Consider the following 15,773-nt stretch of genomic DNA (forward strand, 5'->3'; position numbering starts at 1 on the left):
TAGTCACAGGGCTTCTACAGGTTTATGGGAATTATATAACTAAAATTTTAAATAAAAACTTACTGTATTAAAGCTGGGATATAACTGTGAGCTGTAGACTATAATCCTCATCAGTACAGATCCTCTAAGTGGTGCAAGAAGAACTCGTGGCATCTGCAAATGCTTCACCAGCACATTACACTGCAGCTATATGAAACCAATGGAGCTACCAACAAACATGATATTCTTTAACTGAAACCAGAATTTTGCACTCTCTTCTACTAAAATAAGAGACACAGCAGGGATTTTTTTTTATTTTATAGATCAACAGCTTTATAAACACACAAATAAACCAAATATATTACATTTATGTTGAAATATCATCTCAAGGTTTTAATGCTAAAGATTATTTTGAATTTAGAGTGGAGCTTAGGAAATATTTGAAATTTGTAATACCCCAATTATAAAAACACATCATTCTGATTTTCCTATTTCATTCTCCAAAGACAGTTATCAAATTCAAAATTAGATTTTTAAACTGAAGAAAAGCAAAGCAACTGAAACATGGGGTAGAATATGAAACTCTAATCTGTGATTAGTTGAAACATCTTTGTTTAAACAAGATTCAAAACTACAAACCTGTATTTCCTTTGATCAGGGAAACTTCAGCGTTGACCATCATCAAACAYAGCACTTTGATTTTAAGCACACAAACATATTTCAACAGAGATAATCAAATTCCAGGGATCAAAGCAATTTTACTATCTAACTCTTATGGAATCTAAATGCTTTACTGAATCAGGGCCTTCATAGCTGGACTCTTTTCATCAAGCTATACAAGATCACTGATGAACTGTGAAAGATCAGGGAAGCCAATCGAGAGGCTTTTAAGAGTGTTAATGAAATTTAACTACATTGAACTTAAAATCCATTCTGCTGAATATTAGCATCTCAACCCAACTGCTGCCCTCTCCTGAACACAATTTAGTATGGCAACATTCCTCAATCACTTCACTTTCAATGGAAGCATTCTTCTTCCCATTCACACAAGAAAATGCATCTTCATTGTTCCTAATTTCAGCTAATCTTTTCAAAATGCCTACTTTACAAGTCTATTTTGAGATTAGAACAGAATCACAGAAGTGATGTGATTAGAAAACAGCCTCAGCAATTCAAAATCACCAGTAGAAATCACTTGGGAAGAAAAACAAATAAGTGACAGCTTTCTATACAACAGAGTACTGTAATTGTCGTGATTCAGATGCTTTAGGCTGAATGCTCCTATTGTTTACACTAACAGAATTCAGAAGTAACTCTGCAAAGTTACTCAAGTGTGTAAAACTGTCTTTTGAGACAGTTTGAGATCAGAGCCTTTCAATACTGTCTTCCATTATCAGCCTACAGAGTTGGTTACCATAGGACAGTCACTACTCTCCAGCAAATGAATTTCAAGTGGTAGGAAATGTAGCAGAGTTTAAAGATGATGTCCAGTAGTTATAATAATAGACTTCAAAAACAGAGGACTGACAGATGCTGTACAATGAAAACGATATTTGCAATACAGCTGATTTACAGATATCTTCCAAACATTTTGAAAACAGCCTCAGGAATTGAAGACCAGTGAYGAAATCACTTGAGATGATAAACAACTAAGCTACAACTCTCTGTACAACAGAACTTTATAAGTGTGTTAGTTCTTCTTAGTAAATAACCACAAGGGAGTCACAGCTGTTAGAATGTCAGCTACAAGAAAAACTGGTGGTTTTTTTCCAATTTATCCCACRGATTTTATGAGGCAGAACAAAGCATTTTGTGGAAGTCAGTCCAAACTGAGAGGGTTTTTTTGTTTGTTTGTCCCTCTTCTTCTATTCTGTTGGAACAGCAACTGGCTGGAGTTGTTTCCCTACATTAGATTCTATATAACGAGCTAGATTTTGCTGCCTGTCACACTTCCGTGAGATGAGGATAGCACCAGCACGTGTTTACTAGCCGGACTGAAAGCAAACTCTGGCCCACTGCCTCAGTTCAGAAATAATCACTTAATGGTCTGAAGTACTTCGAAAACTATAGACTGGAAAATTAACAGAAGAATCACCTTTCCTCTCAGATATTACTTCTCATTTTATAGATGTGACTATCATGAATACCGTACACTCACAAACAATCCTACAGTTCAGCAAAATGGAAAAAATTAGGACTACACTTGGAACTCTCTTACAGACACAGATACAAGAACAAGACTGGTGAAGTCCAAGAAGTTTCACTAATACGACAGCAGTAATGGAGAGTCGCTTATAGCGTCCATGAACAAAACTGTAATACAAAGAATCATTTTAACTCATTTTCCTGCATCACCTTTGATWCCAGTTTCTCTGCAGTTTTTCTTGTTGCCCGTTTTCTAGGCTGTTTTCTGGATTTTGCATGCATAACGTGTAAAGATCACCGCTCATTTATACAATATTTGTCTCTAACAAATCACCCAGTAGTCTGTTTTGCCTTAATGTCCTTTTGCTGCCAGTAAATGAGCTTAGCAGTGTTAACCCTTAAAGAGACATTTATAGAGTATTCATTGATAATATATTGATTACAGTAATTCTTCCAAGCAGAGATGACAGAGAAGGAGTGTCAAGGATTTCTTTGTTCTGTTTTGATTTGTGGTGCTAATGCACAGTTAAGGAAAAGATAAGGATCGTTTCAGTGTTTCACAAGTTCCCATTCTCTACTGATTTCATCCTCCCTCCTTTTCAACTCAACTCAGACTATTTCTAGTCTGGCTGCATCAGTAGGCTGGTAGGGGCAAGCTCACATGGTCCTCTTTCTGGCAGGAGGTTGGAACGGACACTCCAGGGAGCCTCGAGAGGATTCTTCTCAGCTACCCTGGGCTGAAGCAATCTTTCACCACGAGGAACCTCTTGTCGGCAGCCTTGTTCCTTTTCCTCTTCTGCCAAACTCTCTACTGCTTTGTCATATGTTACAGGCTGTTTTTCTACTGAATAAAATAGAAAAATATTGTTCAAAGCCATTTGAGGATTTTCATAAAAACTAAGCAAAAAGAAAGCTAATGGCAGCTTTGAGAGAAGAAAGCTATGACAGGAAGAGAAGCAACAGATTCCGAAAATTGAAAAAACAACTCATGCCAAAGAAGACAAAAAGAGGCAAAGTCAAGAATTTTCTTCAGATTTTAAGAAATTACTTGTTTTGCGCAAATTTTTAAGTCTTTTGGTTTTCATATATAAGAACAGGAAAAGGAATGTCTGTAACAAGATGACCATCCATCTGGCAAAATTAGAGCCCCTGCTCCACAGTCTTAGAATTATTCACTGATGTGGTATAAGACTTTTTAATACATTTGAAAAAATGTCATAGTATTTACCAGTCTTGCTCTCTAACATGGTTGAATTGATTTTGCTAATATTTTCAAATATGAAAAAAAAATCAGACATCTGTAATGGGAAATTTCTGTTCTATTAGTTATACCTGCTAAAACTGTAAATAAAAGCAGAGTCTTCTGATGGGAAACATTAGGCATCTTCCAYGGGACAATACACATTCTCTATATAAGTCGAACCATTTAAATTGAGGCATGTTTTCTATCGATAAATAAACTGTGTTCCCAAGACATATTCAAGGTACCTAAATAGGACAGGTAATTCTAAAAATCTCACAAGATGCCTGCTTACTCAAATATCTTCAAATATTTGTAATTTCTAAATAGCCAATGCAAACTTTGGGTTCTCTGATAACTTCTGTAAATTATGGTAAACAAGAAAAATGGTTAAGGATATCGGTTTTTCTCCATCAGTTCCCACTATCTCAGCTATTAGTAGATTCAGTTTCCATCTATAGAGCAGCATTTTCTAAAATCCAGGCTGGTCCAGCCAGTAGGCTGTGGGTCACGGAAGCCTGTTGTGCACCTCTGTGCCGTCTGCTGTCTTAGCACCAGGGATGGCATGGAATACCTCCTTTATGCATCTCATCTATGTTTAAGCACCAAACATTCCCCAAGCAGTCAATCACCTTGTCTAACATTAGAGCATACCTGCAGTTGCTATCACATGACAAAAGGTTTCTTGGGAGATCTGGACTTCTCACACCATGACTGCCACTTATCCTGCCTGAATGAGTAAGGACCATCAAGGTATATCTTTCCTAAGATATACATGCCCCGTCAGCATGATGGATATAACTCACTTGCTATGAAGAGTACCTGAAAAGTTCTATATAAATGTAAAAATTTGACATTAYTACTATCACAAGAGACTTCTGTCTCCTTAGGAACCTAAAAGTATTATTATAGTCTAATTTCTGATGAGCAATCTGCACAGTCAGGGACTGAATGGCCTCTTCACAGCAGTATAAACACAGCTTCTGCTGTGCAAGGCACAGGTCAGGAATAGCATTCTGGTTTCTGTCTCCCCTATCAGTCACTCATCCTGCTCATATAAAAGGGAAAAGAATCACAGTAAGGATGGATCTGGGGGGCCTGCTAAGGTTATTAGGGGAATAGAGCTTCACCATGGCATTTGAGATTCTTCAGATTACAGACTTCAGGAGCTGGTTGGATCCAGATCAAAACATCTCAGAAAGCTTCTTAGAATTGTTGGTCTTGGAAATGCAAGAAAAACAGGCCCAGTAAAGGTAAATGGACATTAAATAACAAACACTGTATGTAGTTTTCCATTTTCTAATGTGATGGAAAATGTCATTTGTCCCAAGTGAGAAATACAAGATGACAGGGATAGAAATTCTGTCACAAAAATTCAGAATAGTAATATAGGTTTAGCAAAATATAAGAGCAGACTTTAGAGTTCAGATTATTGTGTTTTCTCAGTGTGAAACTAGGATTCATGGCAGTGGCCCCCACTAATGACCCAGTGGATTGAGCTCTAGGAATACAACTCATTGCTTTCCCAGCAGTTCTGGCTGCCATATTGCATAGTGACTCTCACCCATACCTCCCCTGAGAACCACTGCCAAGAAATGGATAAATTTTACAGGTAAACAAGAGCTCCTATTTTTCAAAATGAACAAACGAGAAACAGACTGGTGAGACTGGTGGTTGCTTTATACATCAGAATGGTTTACATTCATCACCCTAACCTGTTCAAGAATTTGAATTATAATACTGCCTCCTGTAAAAAGGCATAAATGACACCCTCCCCCCAACGTTACTAATATCACTGTAACACTGGTGCAAAACACACACTATACCTACAGCTACTGCGCTAGCCGAGCCAAGCTTCTCCCCAAAACTGAAGGAAATCCTAACTCACCATATTCTGAAGAACAAGCAGGATGAAGGTCTGCTGTTTGACACTCGGTTAGATCAATTGCTTTAGTCTCCAGAGAATTGTTACACTCTTTGACAACTGCAAACTGCAAAATACATGCAATACATACAAAATACAARGAGACTATATTAATATAAAATGAATCAGTTTCCTAAAACTCAAAGGGCAGACTAAAAAGGACAGAGGAGGGGGTAAAGGGTCATCCTGGTTTCTGGGATGACCTCTCCTCTGCAGATAATTAAACGTTTGAACTGGTGACAGCGCTGGAGAGCGTGCAGTTCCAAGCTATCAAAGAAGTACCCRATCTCTTGCTTTGTAAAAAAGATGTTCAAACAAAAGCATGACAAATTCCGTGGTCTTGATGCAGAATTGGTGGATATCTGTGAATAGGTCATGCCTATGTAAGCAGATGTGAATATTTAGGCACGAGTTCGTTTGCACAAAATCTGTAGGCTTACAGCTGTTAACATACATGTTATGGCCTTGGCCCAGAGGGGATCCAGMTATACACAGTTCTGCAAAATAACTTTGATTGTACAAAGTAGAACAACATTTGCTAGGTGACAAGTCTCAGAAGAGCATCAAAATCTAGGCACGTGCAGAAGTTTACCAGGGCTTCCATACTGCTGGGATAAACCCAGTTGGGGTTACGGATATCATTCACAAGAATGTGAAAAATACCCAGCCATACCCCAGCCTAAATGTTGCCTCACTTGACAGAACAGAAGTAAAGGGAAGGATGAATGTCACGGGCAAATTTACAGGTGTCGTTCCAGTATCGTGATACCTAGCATTTGACAGAAGAGAAAGGGCTTTTGCCCTGTCACATACATGCCAGCCAAGACACATAGGAGCAAGGAAGAAACTTTGGACTCCCCTTCCCCAGCCTTACAGATGAGCAGCAGGTCTGTTTGCTAAGAAAGGAGTGAATTTCATGAACTCCTTGTCACTGCATACAGACCACCAGTCCCCATTTCAACTTCTTTATTAGTATTCCTAATGCTACATACATCAATAGCACCTAAGGACCTTTACCAGAACCTTAAGGGTTACAAAACCAGCCAGACAATCTAAACCATTTGCAAGGCATCCTTTGGGATGATTAAAAATCCTCCGATCTGCAATATAGATATTACATGATACTCAACCCTTCAAACATAGCCTCCAATAGATGTAAACACATCTCTTTCTGGACTCAAAGATCTGGGGAAGTAACATAAAGAATCAAACTTTAAAATCGAGATTTAAAGTCAATATACCCATTAACATAAAAGGAAACACATAAAGCCAAATTGTTTTATAAACATGACCACTTTACACACAGTTTTTATACCTTTCCAGCTATAGCTGGATATATAAGGCTATATTTCCTTAAACTTATACTAGAAAGCATTTGTGTAGTCACCTGAGTAGAAATGTTTGTGCATCGCTACAGCTTATCTCCAAAGCTGTGTGGGTATGAACTCCTCCAACAGTCTTTTACACTGTCATAACTATGCTTATTCTGAAGAGCATATGCTGCTTAGCTAAAATTACGCTACCTACGAGTGTAATGCTGCCTATACTACAACAGCTTCTTCAGAACTGTATGGTATGTGTTTGTATGTGTGCAGACAAGGTCTCAGACTATGTTGTACCATTCTGACATAGGAAGCTCAGACTGAGCATAAAAATAGCCACATATGCCAATTATSTCATTTTTGCCAACTTCAAGTTCCAGTTGCAATGAGTTAGCAACAACCTGATGAAAATCAGGTTTCTAGAACAGATCTTACGGAGTCAAATTCTCACAACACAAAAAACAATAGAAATAGGCCATTGCAACTAGATCATGACTGCACTTTTGCCAATATCAGAGCAAAATTAATATTTTATACTCCCTCCCAAACTGCTGGATAACATCCTAGTTCTTTTTCTTTACAAGATAGCCTCTAATACAAATACATTTAATTGCATCAACCCCCCCAAATAAAGTTCAACATATCAAGTAGTGCACACAACACTTGGCTTCCAAGAAGCCTTTTATAGGGAGGGCATACTTTCCTGTGAAAATAACTCTGTGATATGCCATGTCATCACATTGCCATTTCCTTAATTTAGAGCACAGTTCCCCAACTGTTGTGTTCAAAGCTAACAATAACACTGGCTAATAGTTGCAATACATCCACGCAGCTGTGAACTATGAGGGATAACAATGAGGTAAGATGAACTAGGGTTCACAGCAAAGCACTTGATAACTCTAGCAGTTATTTAATATATTTAAGATGTGAATTATTTGATGGATAATCTCAAGTGGATCCCTAACACTCTTTGATCCTTCCTGCTTCCCTCTCCACTYCACATTAACATAGTTACCCGAGGCTTGTTGCAAGTAGGTGTCACGTTCTCATTGTCAGCACGGCTGCTGCCATCTCTTATTGCTTCTGCATAGAGATTCTTCTTATAGAAGTTTTGACTTCTGCAACAGAGCAAAAGCTGAAACAAATTACTTCCCTTCGGGAGGAACAGGCACTGCTTCCTTTCACACTTTATTCTATATCTGTTTACAGAAGGGATATACATTTTGGTTTCTTTCATTCATTTGAAGGGGTGTGTTACTGTTACTTACAGCACAGTGGTTAAAACAGTTTTCAGACTTGCCAAAAATAGAAGTCATTAAGAGGTGAATAAACATTTTTCTAATGAATAACTCTTTAGAGATGCACATTAGAATAATCAATAGGCCTGAGAAGCAAATGGACAGGGGAAATTAAAATTACATTATTCTATTTATAATACATTCCTCTTATTAAGATTTAAGTTTAAGCACATACAATGGATGATGCTTGCAGATGCAGCTGAAGGAAATCTGATTGAACTTTTGTACATCACTTAATTAATTACAATTATGAAAGTCACTTCTGTGTTTATCTGTATCATTTAAGGAAAGCAACAGCTTCAGAAAATGATAGGAAATAATTAAACTGAAGTTCTCAAAAATCTTGGAACTAAGTCATTTCCTGGGAAAAGCATGACCAGTTGAATTAGCTCAAGGGAAAAAACATCAATATACAGTTGGAACTGGAAAAAGGATATGAATAGTCAGATCCAAGTAGCTGGTTCCATAAATCAAAAAATTGTTATTTTTGCAGTTAAATAGTGACCACTTATAAGGTAGTATTAAAAGTCAATATAGGCTCCAACAAAAAAAAAAAATCTTGATAAGAAAGATAGCTCATTTATACTGCCTGAGATCCAAATCAGCACATCCCTACTGAATAACATACAGAATTTTTATTCTCTTAGATGTCATCTATAATGAAAGTAGCTTATTCTAACTTCTTTTTACTTGTCTATTTTGAATTAAATTTAATAGACATGTATCAAAGAGAATAAGAATTTTCCCTTTATTTCCACACTGCATTCACAAAACTGGAAAAGTGCCTCATGCCATTATTATCATGAACATTCAATACAGGTAAGATGTGGCTTCTGCTAGAAGTGACAGAGACTGGTCTCTACCACGGATTTTCCCCTTAGACTCCGTGTGACATGCTGCTATGTGTTCACCTCAAAAAAAAAATTCTAGTTGTCCCTAGTAAAGGATTGCTAATATGAAGTCAGATATCAACCACACAGCCTTTAGTGCTGTGTGTCAGATCTAGGGGTATGTCCACAGAGCAAAATACTGAGAAAAATACTGATTTTCCTGACACTGTGGCAAGGCTGCTGTTGACATTTAAATCCTCACTTGCATGTGCCCACTCTGCATTGCAGCTCACCCTGCTGGCATAACTCAAGTATGTTATTCAGGGGTTTGAAAATCCATTGCACAGAACTGCAACTCACAGGCCCCGTCCTCAGACAGATGCCTGTTCAAGAGGATCACCTTAATTCTACAGCTTACTTCAAAGAATGCAAAATTATACATGCTAGATTGACTTTGCATGCATGGGAATCTTCACGTGTGACTTGAGCACAAGAAGGAGAGGCAGCGAAATCTAGTTGACTGAGCATGGGCAAGAAGAGCCAAGAATTCCTCAATCCTAATCCTAGCTCTATTGCTAATTTTTACATGACCATGGCCAATTTGTGATGGGTTGTGAGTGTCAAATTTGTGATTCAGTTTTTCTTTGATGGAAAATAAATTAACGTTTTTCTGTTTCCCAAGGAGATAGGAAGTTCAGAGAGTGCTACTGAACATTCAGACTAAATAAACCTAAAATTAAGAACATCACAATTCTGCTTAGCAGGCTATACTCATTGGACAACACAGTGCTTTGGTATTCTTGGTCTCCAGTTCATACATTTTTCAAACTGGCAAGTGCAGATCACCTACTTTGTTTCCTCCAACTAAAAGGAGATATGAGTCTGCAGCTTACAGGGGAAGGAACAGGACTGTTAGACACTTAATCAATGCATTTCAAAACACAGTAGGTTATGAGAAAAAGCAGTATAACAATTTCAATCCAAATATTGGTTTACAGACTTCAGTTAAGTAGGGATTTTAGATCTGCAGTTTCATTTCGATCTAGTTAGGCTAGTAATAGCTTCAGAACAAACAGTCAAGCATGTAATTGAAAACTTGTTTTGAGGTAAATAGTTATACTGATCAAAAGCATTTGGTAAGAAAAAAGTAAATCAGGGAGAAATGACAAAAGAGAGAGGAAGTGAAGAGAATCTTTACACCTTAACATCAGCAATATTCTGGCTAATTTTCATGAAAGTTTGTATGACATACATGGGAAATCTAAGAACCACATGATTTGTCTATTCTGCATGTACCATTCCACTGATTAGCTTCTCAATCACAGGTCACAAGAACATATCAGCCTGCACTCAGTTTTAATCCAGAGCTCTACAATCAGTTAATAGAAAACAAAAAATGTGGCAGCTTACCTATTTGTATGGACTAAATATACTAGGAACCATTAAATAAAAATACAAAATATATACTTTTATAGCTAACTACTTCTGTGACTTAATTTTTAAGGTCTGGTAGATTTGAATTTTAAAATTAACCTAAACCAGAAACAAAATACTTGGAAGACAGTTAGGCATGCAGCAAGAGGCTCTGCCAACTTGTCTGCTGCCTGGCTTTTTGTTTGCTTGCTTTTAAAGATAAACATGCATTTAAACAAGAGCCTCTGAGAACGGTTGCCTGCCAAGGTCATTTCCAAAAGACTCTAGCTTATTAAATGCTGAATACTTTCCAGTGCAAGGGACATCAACATTTAATTTCACATGAGACTGGGTTCTTAAATAGTAACTACAGGGATCTTTTTCACCATGAGGAGAATCCCAAACCTGCAAAACTTATTATAGCCATGGAAAATGCCAGGGAGATGTGCCCTAAACTCAATATCCCTAATTTTACTTTTTCTACTGCAAGAAAACTGCTTTCACGTTCATTGCTGCAGGCATCACTGTAGAAGTTCACTATTGGAAGGGTAACACACAGTTTTTCTCAATGGCAAAGGAGGATTCAGATATGGTTCTACACTAAAAAAGAAACAAAACAGAACTAGTAAGTTCTGTTCAGGGTAGGTAAGCCCTCATATGACTGCTTCAGCCATTCAGAGCGCTTAAAAAAAAAAAAAAAAAAAGAGGAAGAAATAAATAGCAAATAGCATGTCCCTGAACTCTTTCATCAATACAAATTACGGCTCCTTTTCAAACCTGATCAGGTCCCTGGACACATGTCACTCTCATTGAGGTCAGTGTGAGTACTGTGGAAAAGGGACATGACAGAACTTTATAAATTATTCATAGATTCAATTGCTGAAAAGCAAAAACAAACAAAAACACTGCACAACAACAGAAAGGATGTTATGGCGATTTCTACCAGCTAAGAAACAGTGCAAAATTTTCACCATTAGCCATCTATGAAATCCAGCAGCACCTCTGCCCCTCTGCCATGTGTTCAAACTCTGTGTTTGGAAGCATTACCTGTAGCAGTAGGCAGTCAGGGATCCCAGCAGGAGCAGCAAGAGCACAGCTGCTATACAAACTGCAATGGTTACGTTCCGCATCTTCACTTGCTCGGCATTCTGCTGTTCCCACCACTCCAAATCGCTGAACTGACAGCGTTCCCCTACGTAGCCTGTCACACAGCTGCCAAAAGGAGCGGGTACACATTGTAACTGATGGTGGCAGGGTGGGAGGGGAATCATCACTTCAATCACCCTTTATATTGATTTATCATCAGCAACCCTATGGAAGCATCTTGTTCAATTTAGCAGGAAAGTAAACAAAAAGACATTAACGGGTTGACTGTCAAAACCTATAGAACTCAATAATATATTTTTTTTTTTACTGTAAAACCATTGAGTTTTTCTATACAATTATACAGTGGAATTATAATTTCCTGATTAAAATGGGTCAAATCTAGAAAAATATTTTTTTCTTAAATTCCATTGAWTTTTTTTGTCATAAGTGTTTCCCTAAGATTTCCATTCAGCAGTTTCTAACAGTAAGCTCCATTTTTCTAAACTAGACACTACGAGACTTACAAGCTTTTTTCAGAGTGATTTGCTTAAGGGAACAAAATTCTATTCTGAATCCTTACTTTAAAACAAAATAAGAAAAAAGAAGGTGCTAAAAAACCTCATATGATTAAAAATATCTTCATAATTTAGTTTTATTACAAGCATCTTCCATGCGTTTTTGGTTTGTGTTTTACCCAGAAATATCTTACTAGGGCATGAAACCTATAAATCAAAATGACAAGAAAGTGACAAATACATCAAAAAGAATCTCAGTCCAGTTTTACTGTCCAAGCTTAGACACACGCAAAAGTTGAACAATAAACAAGCAATGAAAAGTGGATTCAGTTCTKAAAAATCTCAGAGTAATGTAGGCTCAAATTATTCCCACAATACTTACAGGTAYAATTTTACTCAAGCCTAGAATTAGTCAAATGAGCAAAGGAAGCAGTATTTGACCTATAGCAGCTTTTGCCTAATGACTTGAAAATGATATATCGGTGTTCCTTATTAAATCAGGCATAAGCACTCTCATTCTGTCACAAATTGTAATACATATATGCTGAAAAGCTGAAAAATGTTCATGTTTTTGATGTAACACCACAATGAATCCYAAACAAACCAGAAAACCTAATTTAATAACAGCTCTTACATTGAAAAGTAAAACAARAATTACACCTGGTATGTGATTTTTTTTTTTTCCTAAATAACATTTTCCCATGACTTCGTTCTGGTATTTAATATATTTGTCAGACTGTATCACAGCCTACGTGAAYGAATGCTGCCATCTGGTGTACAATGTGAAAAATCAGAAATTGTGTGAAAAACACAATCACAGAATGGTTGAGGTCAGAAGGGATCTCTGGAGAYCATCTAGTCCAACCCCTCTGCTCAAGCAAGGTCACCTAGAGCACGTTGTCCAGGACCCTCTCCAGTCAAGTTCTAAATATCTCCAAGGATGGGGACTCCACAGGCTCTCTGGGTGATCTGTTCAAGTGTTCAGTCACCCTCTCAGTAAAAAMAAGTTTCTCCTTATGTTTAGAGGAACCTTCCTGTGTTTCAGTTTGTGCCTGTTGTCTCTCGTCCTTTCACTGGGCACCATTGAGCAGAATCTGGCCCCATCCTCTTTACACTCACCCTTCAAATATGGATAAGATCCTCTGTCAGTCTTCTCTTCTGCAGCCTGARCAGTCCCAGCTCTCTCAGCCTTTCCTCGTATGAGAGATGCTCCAGTCCCTTAAACATCTTAGCAGCCCTTCACTGGACTCGCTACACATCTGTTGTATTGGTGAGCCCAGAACTGGACACAGCACTCCAGGTGTGGCCTCACCAGGGCTAAGTAGAGGGGAAGGATCACCTCCCTCTCTCAAAGAGCTGGCAATAGTCTTCCTAATGCAACCCAGGATACTATTGGCCTTCTTTGCCACAAGGGCACATGACTGACCATGAGGTCAAACTGTTGTCCATGAGGACTCTCAGGTGCTTCTCAGCAGAGCTGCTCTCCAGCAGGTCAGCCTGTATTGGTGCATGTGTTATTCCTCCCCAGGAGCAGGACTCTGTACTTCCTTTTACTGAATTTCATGAATTTCATTTCTCTGCCCATCTCTCTAGTTCAGAGCCCAGAGCCCTCTGGTGTATTAACCACTGCTCCACCCTAAACTTGCTGAGAGTGCACTCTGCCCCTTCACATAGGTTATTGATGAGTAAGCTGAACAAGACTGCACCCAATATTGACCCCTGGGGTATACCRCTAGCCATAGGTCTCCAACTAGATTTTGTGCCACTGATCACAACCATCTAAGCTCTGCCATTCAGCCAATTTTCAATCCACCTCACTGTCTGCTCATCTAATTCATGCTTCCTCAGCTTGCCTATGAGGATGTTATGTATGTCCCACGAAGAACATAGCTAAACCTGGTTGGACCTTAATTTGTTAAAGGGCTCCAACTTCCAGTAGTGAAGAGTATGTACATTTGGTCACATTGACCAGGCTAGGGCTGATTTCTAGAAACATAATAATCCCTGCTTTTGTCAGTAACTACGTTTGGGAATCTAGCTGTTAGGCTTCACAAAATAGCCACAAGAGGAAGAACATATTTTTGAGGTCTCATTGCTACTCTCCTTGTTTTTAAAAGGACCATCGTGTCATGCACTTTCTGTCAAAGAGAAAAACTCTTCAAATTGTAAGGAAAGATGCTGACATCTGGTTTTCTCCTTCTGGGACCCAATCAGAGAGGACTGGACAGAAGTGTTCTCTTCCATCTCAATATGTGATAGAACAGGTGGACACAGTAAATGAACAGCAGGACCAACAGGGAGATGAAAGTCAGCATGATGTATAAAGGAGAGACAGTAAGAACTTCTTTCATAAAGCTACGAGCACTCAGTCATTTAACAACTTGTCTCACACTYCCAAAGCAAATAACTGAGTGCTTAGAGAACAAATCCAGTCCTACTATTAATTGCAGCAGGTGTGAATGGAGTGATCACCTACAGAAACCAAACATAAAGAGCAGAGCATGATAATAATTACAAGTATGGGTGATGCACAGATCATACACTGAGAAATACTTCATTGTCTGCACTCATCTGTACCTCAAGAATACCATTCACCAGCACAGACAATACAAAATTCTATACTCACTTGCAGGCATAGTCTTGTAGATCAGAAACATAATTGCACACTCCACCATGAAGGCAGTAGGAGTCATATGAACGTGGACATCCTACAAAATCACCTTGCACGGGGTATGTAGTGTCTTCACTTTTGACAGTAGTAGGAGATACAGTAGATTCTGAAATACAGAATTTCACAAGCATATTTTGTAATGTTGGCTGCATTGGCAATATGACCATAAGAAAGTTTGAGAACTTCAAATGAGGAAAGTAAGAAAGAATCTCTGATTTCAGCCTGTGAATTGTTACTTGCCCATTTGCTTATTTTGGTATGGCCACATACCTATCAAATTTAAGCATATGGACTCTGTGATCAAAATAGCAAATATGTTTGAATACCATACAGAGAAACTGTTGGTTTGTGTATCTACTATCTAGTATACTTTGTTCCCATCTATTATGTGCAAGTCTTAAAACAACAGATCRTGACTAGCAATGTACATAACATTCTAGACATGCAGAAAAAGACCCATAGAGGTTGGCTGTGCTGTATTTAGATGTCTGAAGTACGTTTTGAACTAAAATTGCTTTGGCTGTCTAGTTACCTATTTTAAAATGATTTCTGCAACTTAGACAGCTTTATGCTATGATGAATCTCCATCATGAATACCGTACCAGAGTCAGATGTGCAKGTGAAGGATGATCGCATTCATGTACTTGGATGTGAGCCTGAAAAGCTTTCACACGCAGCTTATTGTTCTTAAACAGATTATTTCTACTCTGCAGTCATCCAGTTGATTGCRTCTGCAGGTGACTGCAGGTCACACTTTCGAGTGGCTTTAAATGAGCTAGCCCAGGTACAGACACCAGCATAATTAGTGAAGCACAGAACTTTGTGGACTCAGTTTCTTGAAAGGGTTTTGTAACTTGTTCTGAACTGCACATATAGTCACCTACATAAACATGCAAACTAGCTAAAAGGTAGGTCTGATACCTCTGCACAGCACAATCTGCAGTGTAGACATATCCTTATAGAAAATAAGCACTTTCTTGCCTACTTTGGTACAATAGCATGTCTGTAGGTCAGAACTCAACAAGGTAAAGAATTTCTAGTATTATGGCTTAGGAGAGCTACACCTAAGTGCTCTCATACACTTATGTCATCAATTCTGACTCGCACAATTTTTATTGCAACTTCACCTTCAAAAACATTTGGTCTTTAACATTTCATTTGCAGGAGAACTGACATGACAAAGTACCTTAATGCAAAGGAATAAGTGATYTTAGTAAATCCCAGGTGTGACTGCATTCCATGAAGAAAATTTCAGCTAGCTAAAGAGCTTATTAGGTAAAGAACTAAAACAGTGTGTTAACACACATGAACACATGGGATCAGATTTACAACTGAGGGAACTACAGAACA

General features: G+C 38.2%; 1 protein-coding gene across 1 annotated transcript in view; it reads right to left on the reverse strand.

Moving 5' to 3' along the window:
• Nucleotides 1-412: 412 nt before the first annotated feature.
• The window catches only part of EGF (epidermal growth factor), a 61,596-nt gene continuing 46,235 nt past the window's right edge, over nucleotides 413-15,773 (reverse strand). The window contains exons 21-25 of the mRNA XM_085309271.1: nucleotides 14,379-14,529; nucleotides 11,199-11,363; nucleotides 7,626-7,728; nucleotides 5,253-5,355; nucleotides 413-2,968 (exon numbers count right to left, since the gene is read on the reverse strand). Of these exons, the coding sequence (XP_085165397.1) occupies nucleotides 2,745-2,968; nucleotides 5,253-5,355; nucleotides 7,626-7,728; nucleotides 11,199-11,363; nucleotides 14,379-14,529 (746 nt within the window). The 3' untranslated portion in view covers nucleotides 413-2,744. The remainder of the gene's footprint in view (nucleotides 2,969-5,252; nucleotides 5,356-7,625; nucleotides 7,729-11,198; nucleotides 11,364-14,378; nucleotides 14,530-15,773) is intronic.

The sequence above is a fragment of the Rhea americana genome, unplaced genomic scaffold, assembly GCF_003343005.1.
Source record: "Rhea americana isolate MKP2758 unplaced genomic scaffold, rheAme1 scaffold_106, whole genome shotgun sequence".
NCBI lineage: Eukaryota > Metazoa > Chordata > Aves > Rheiformes > Rheidae > Rhea > Rhea americana.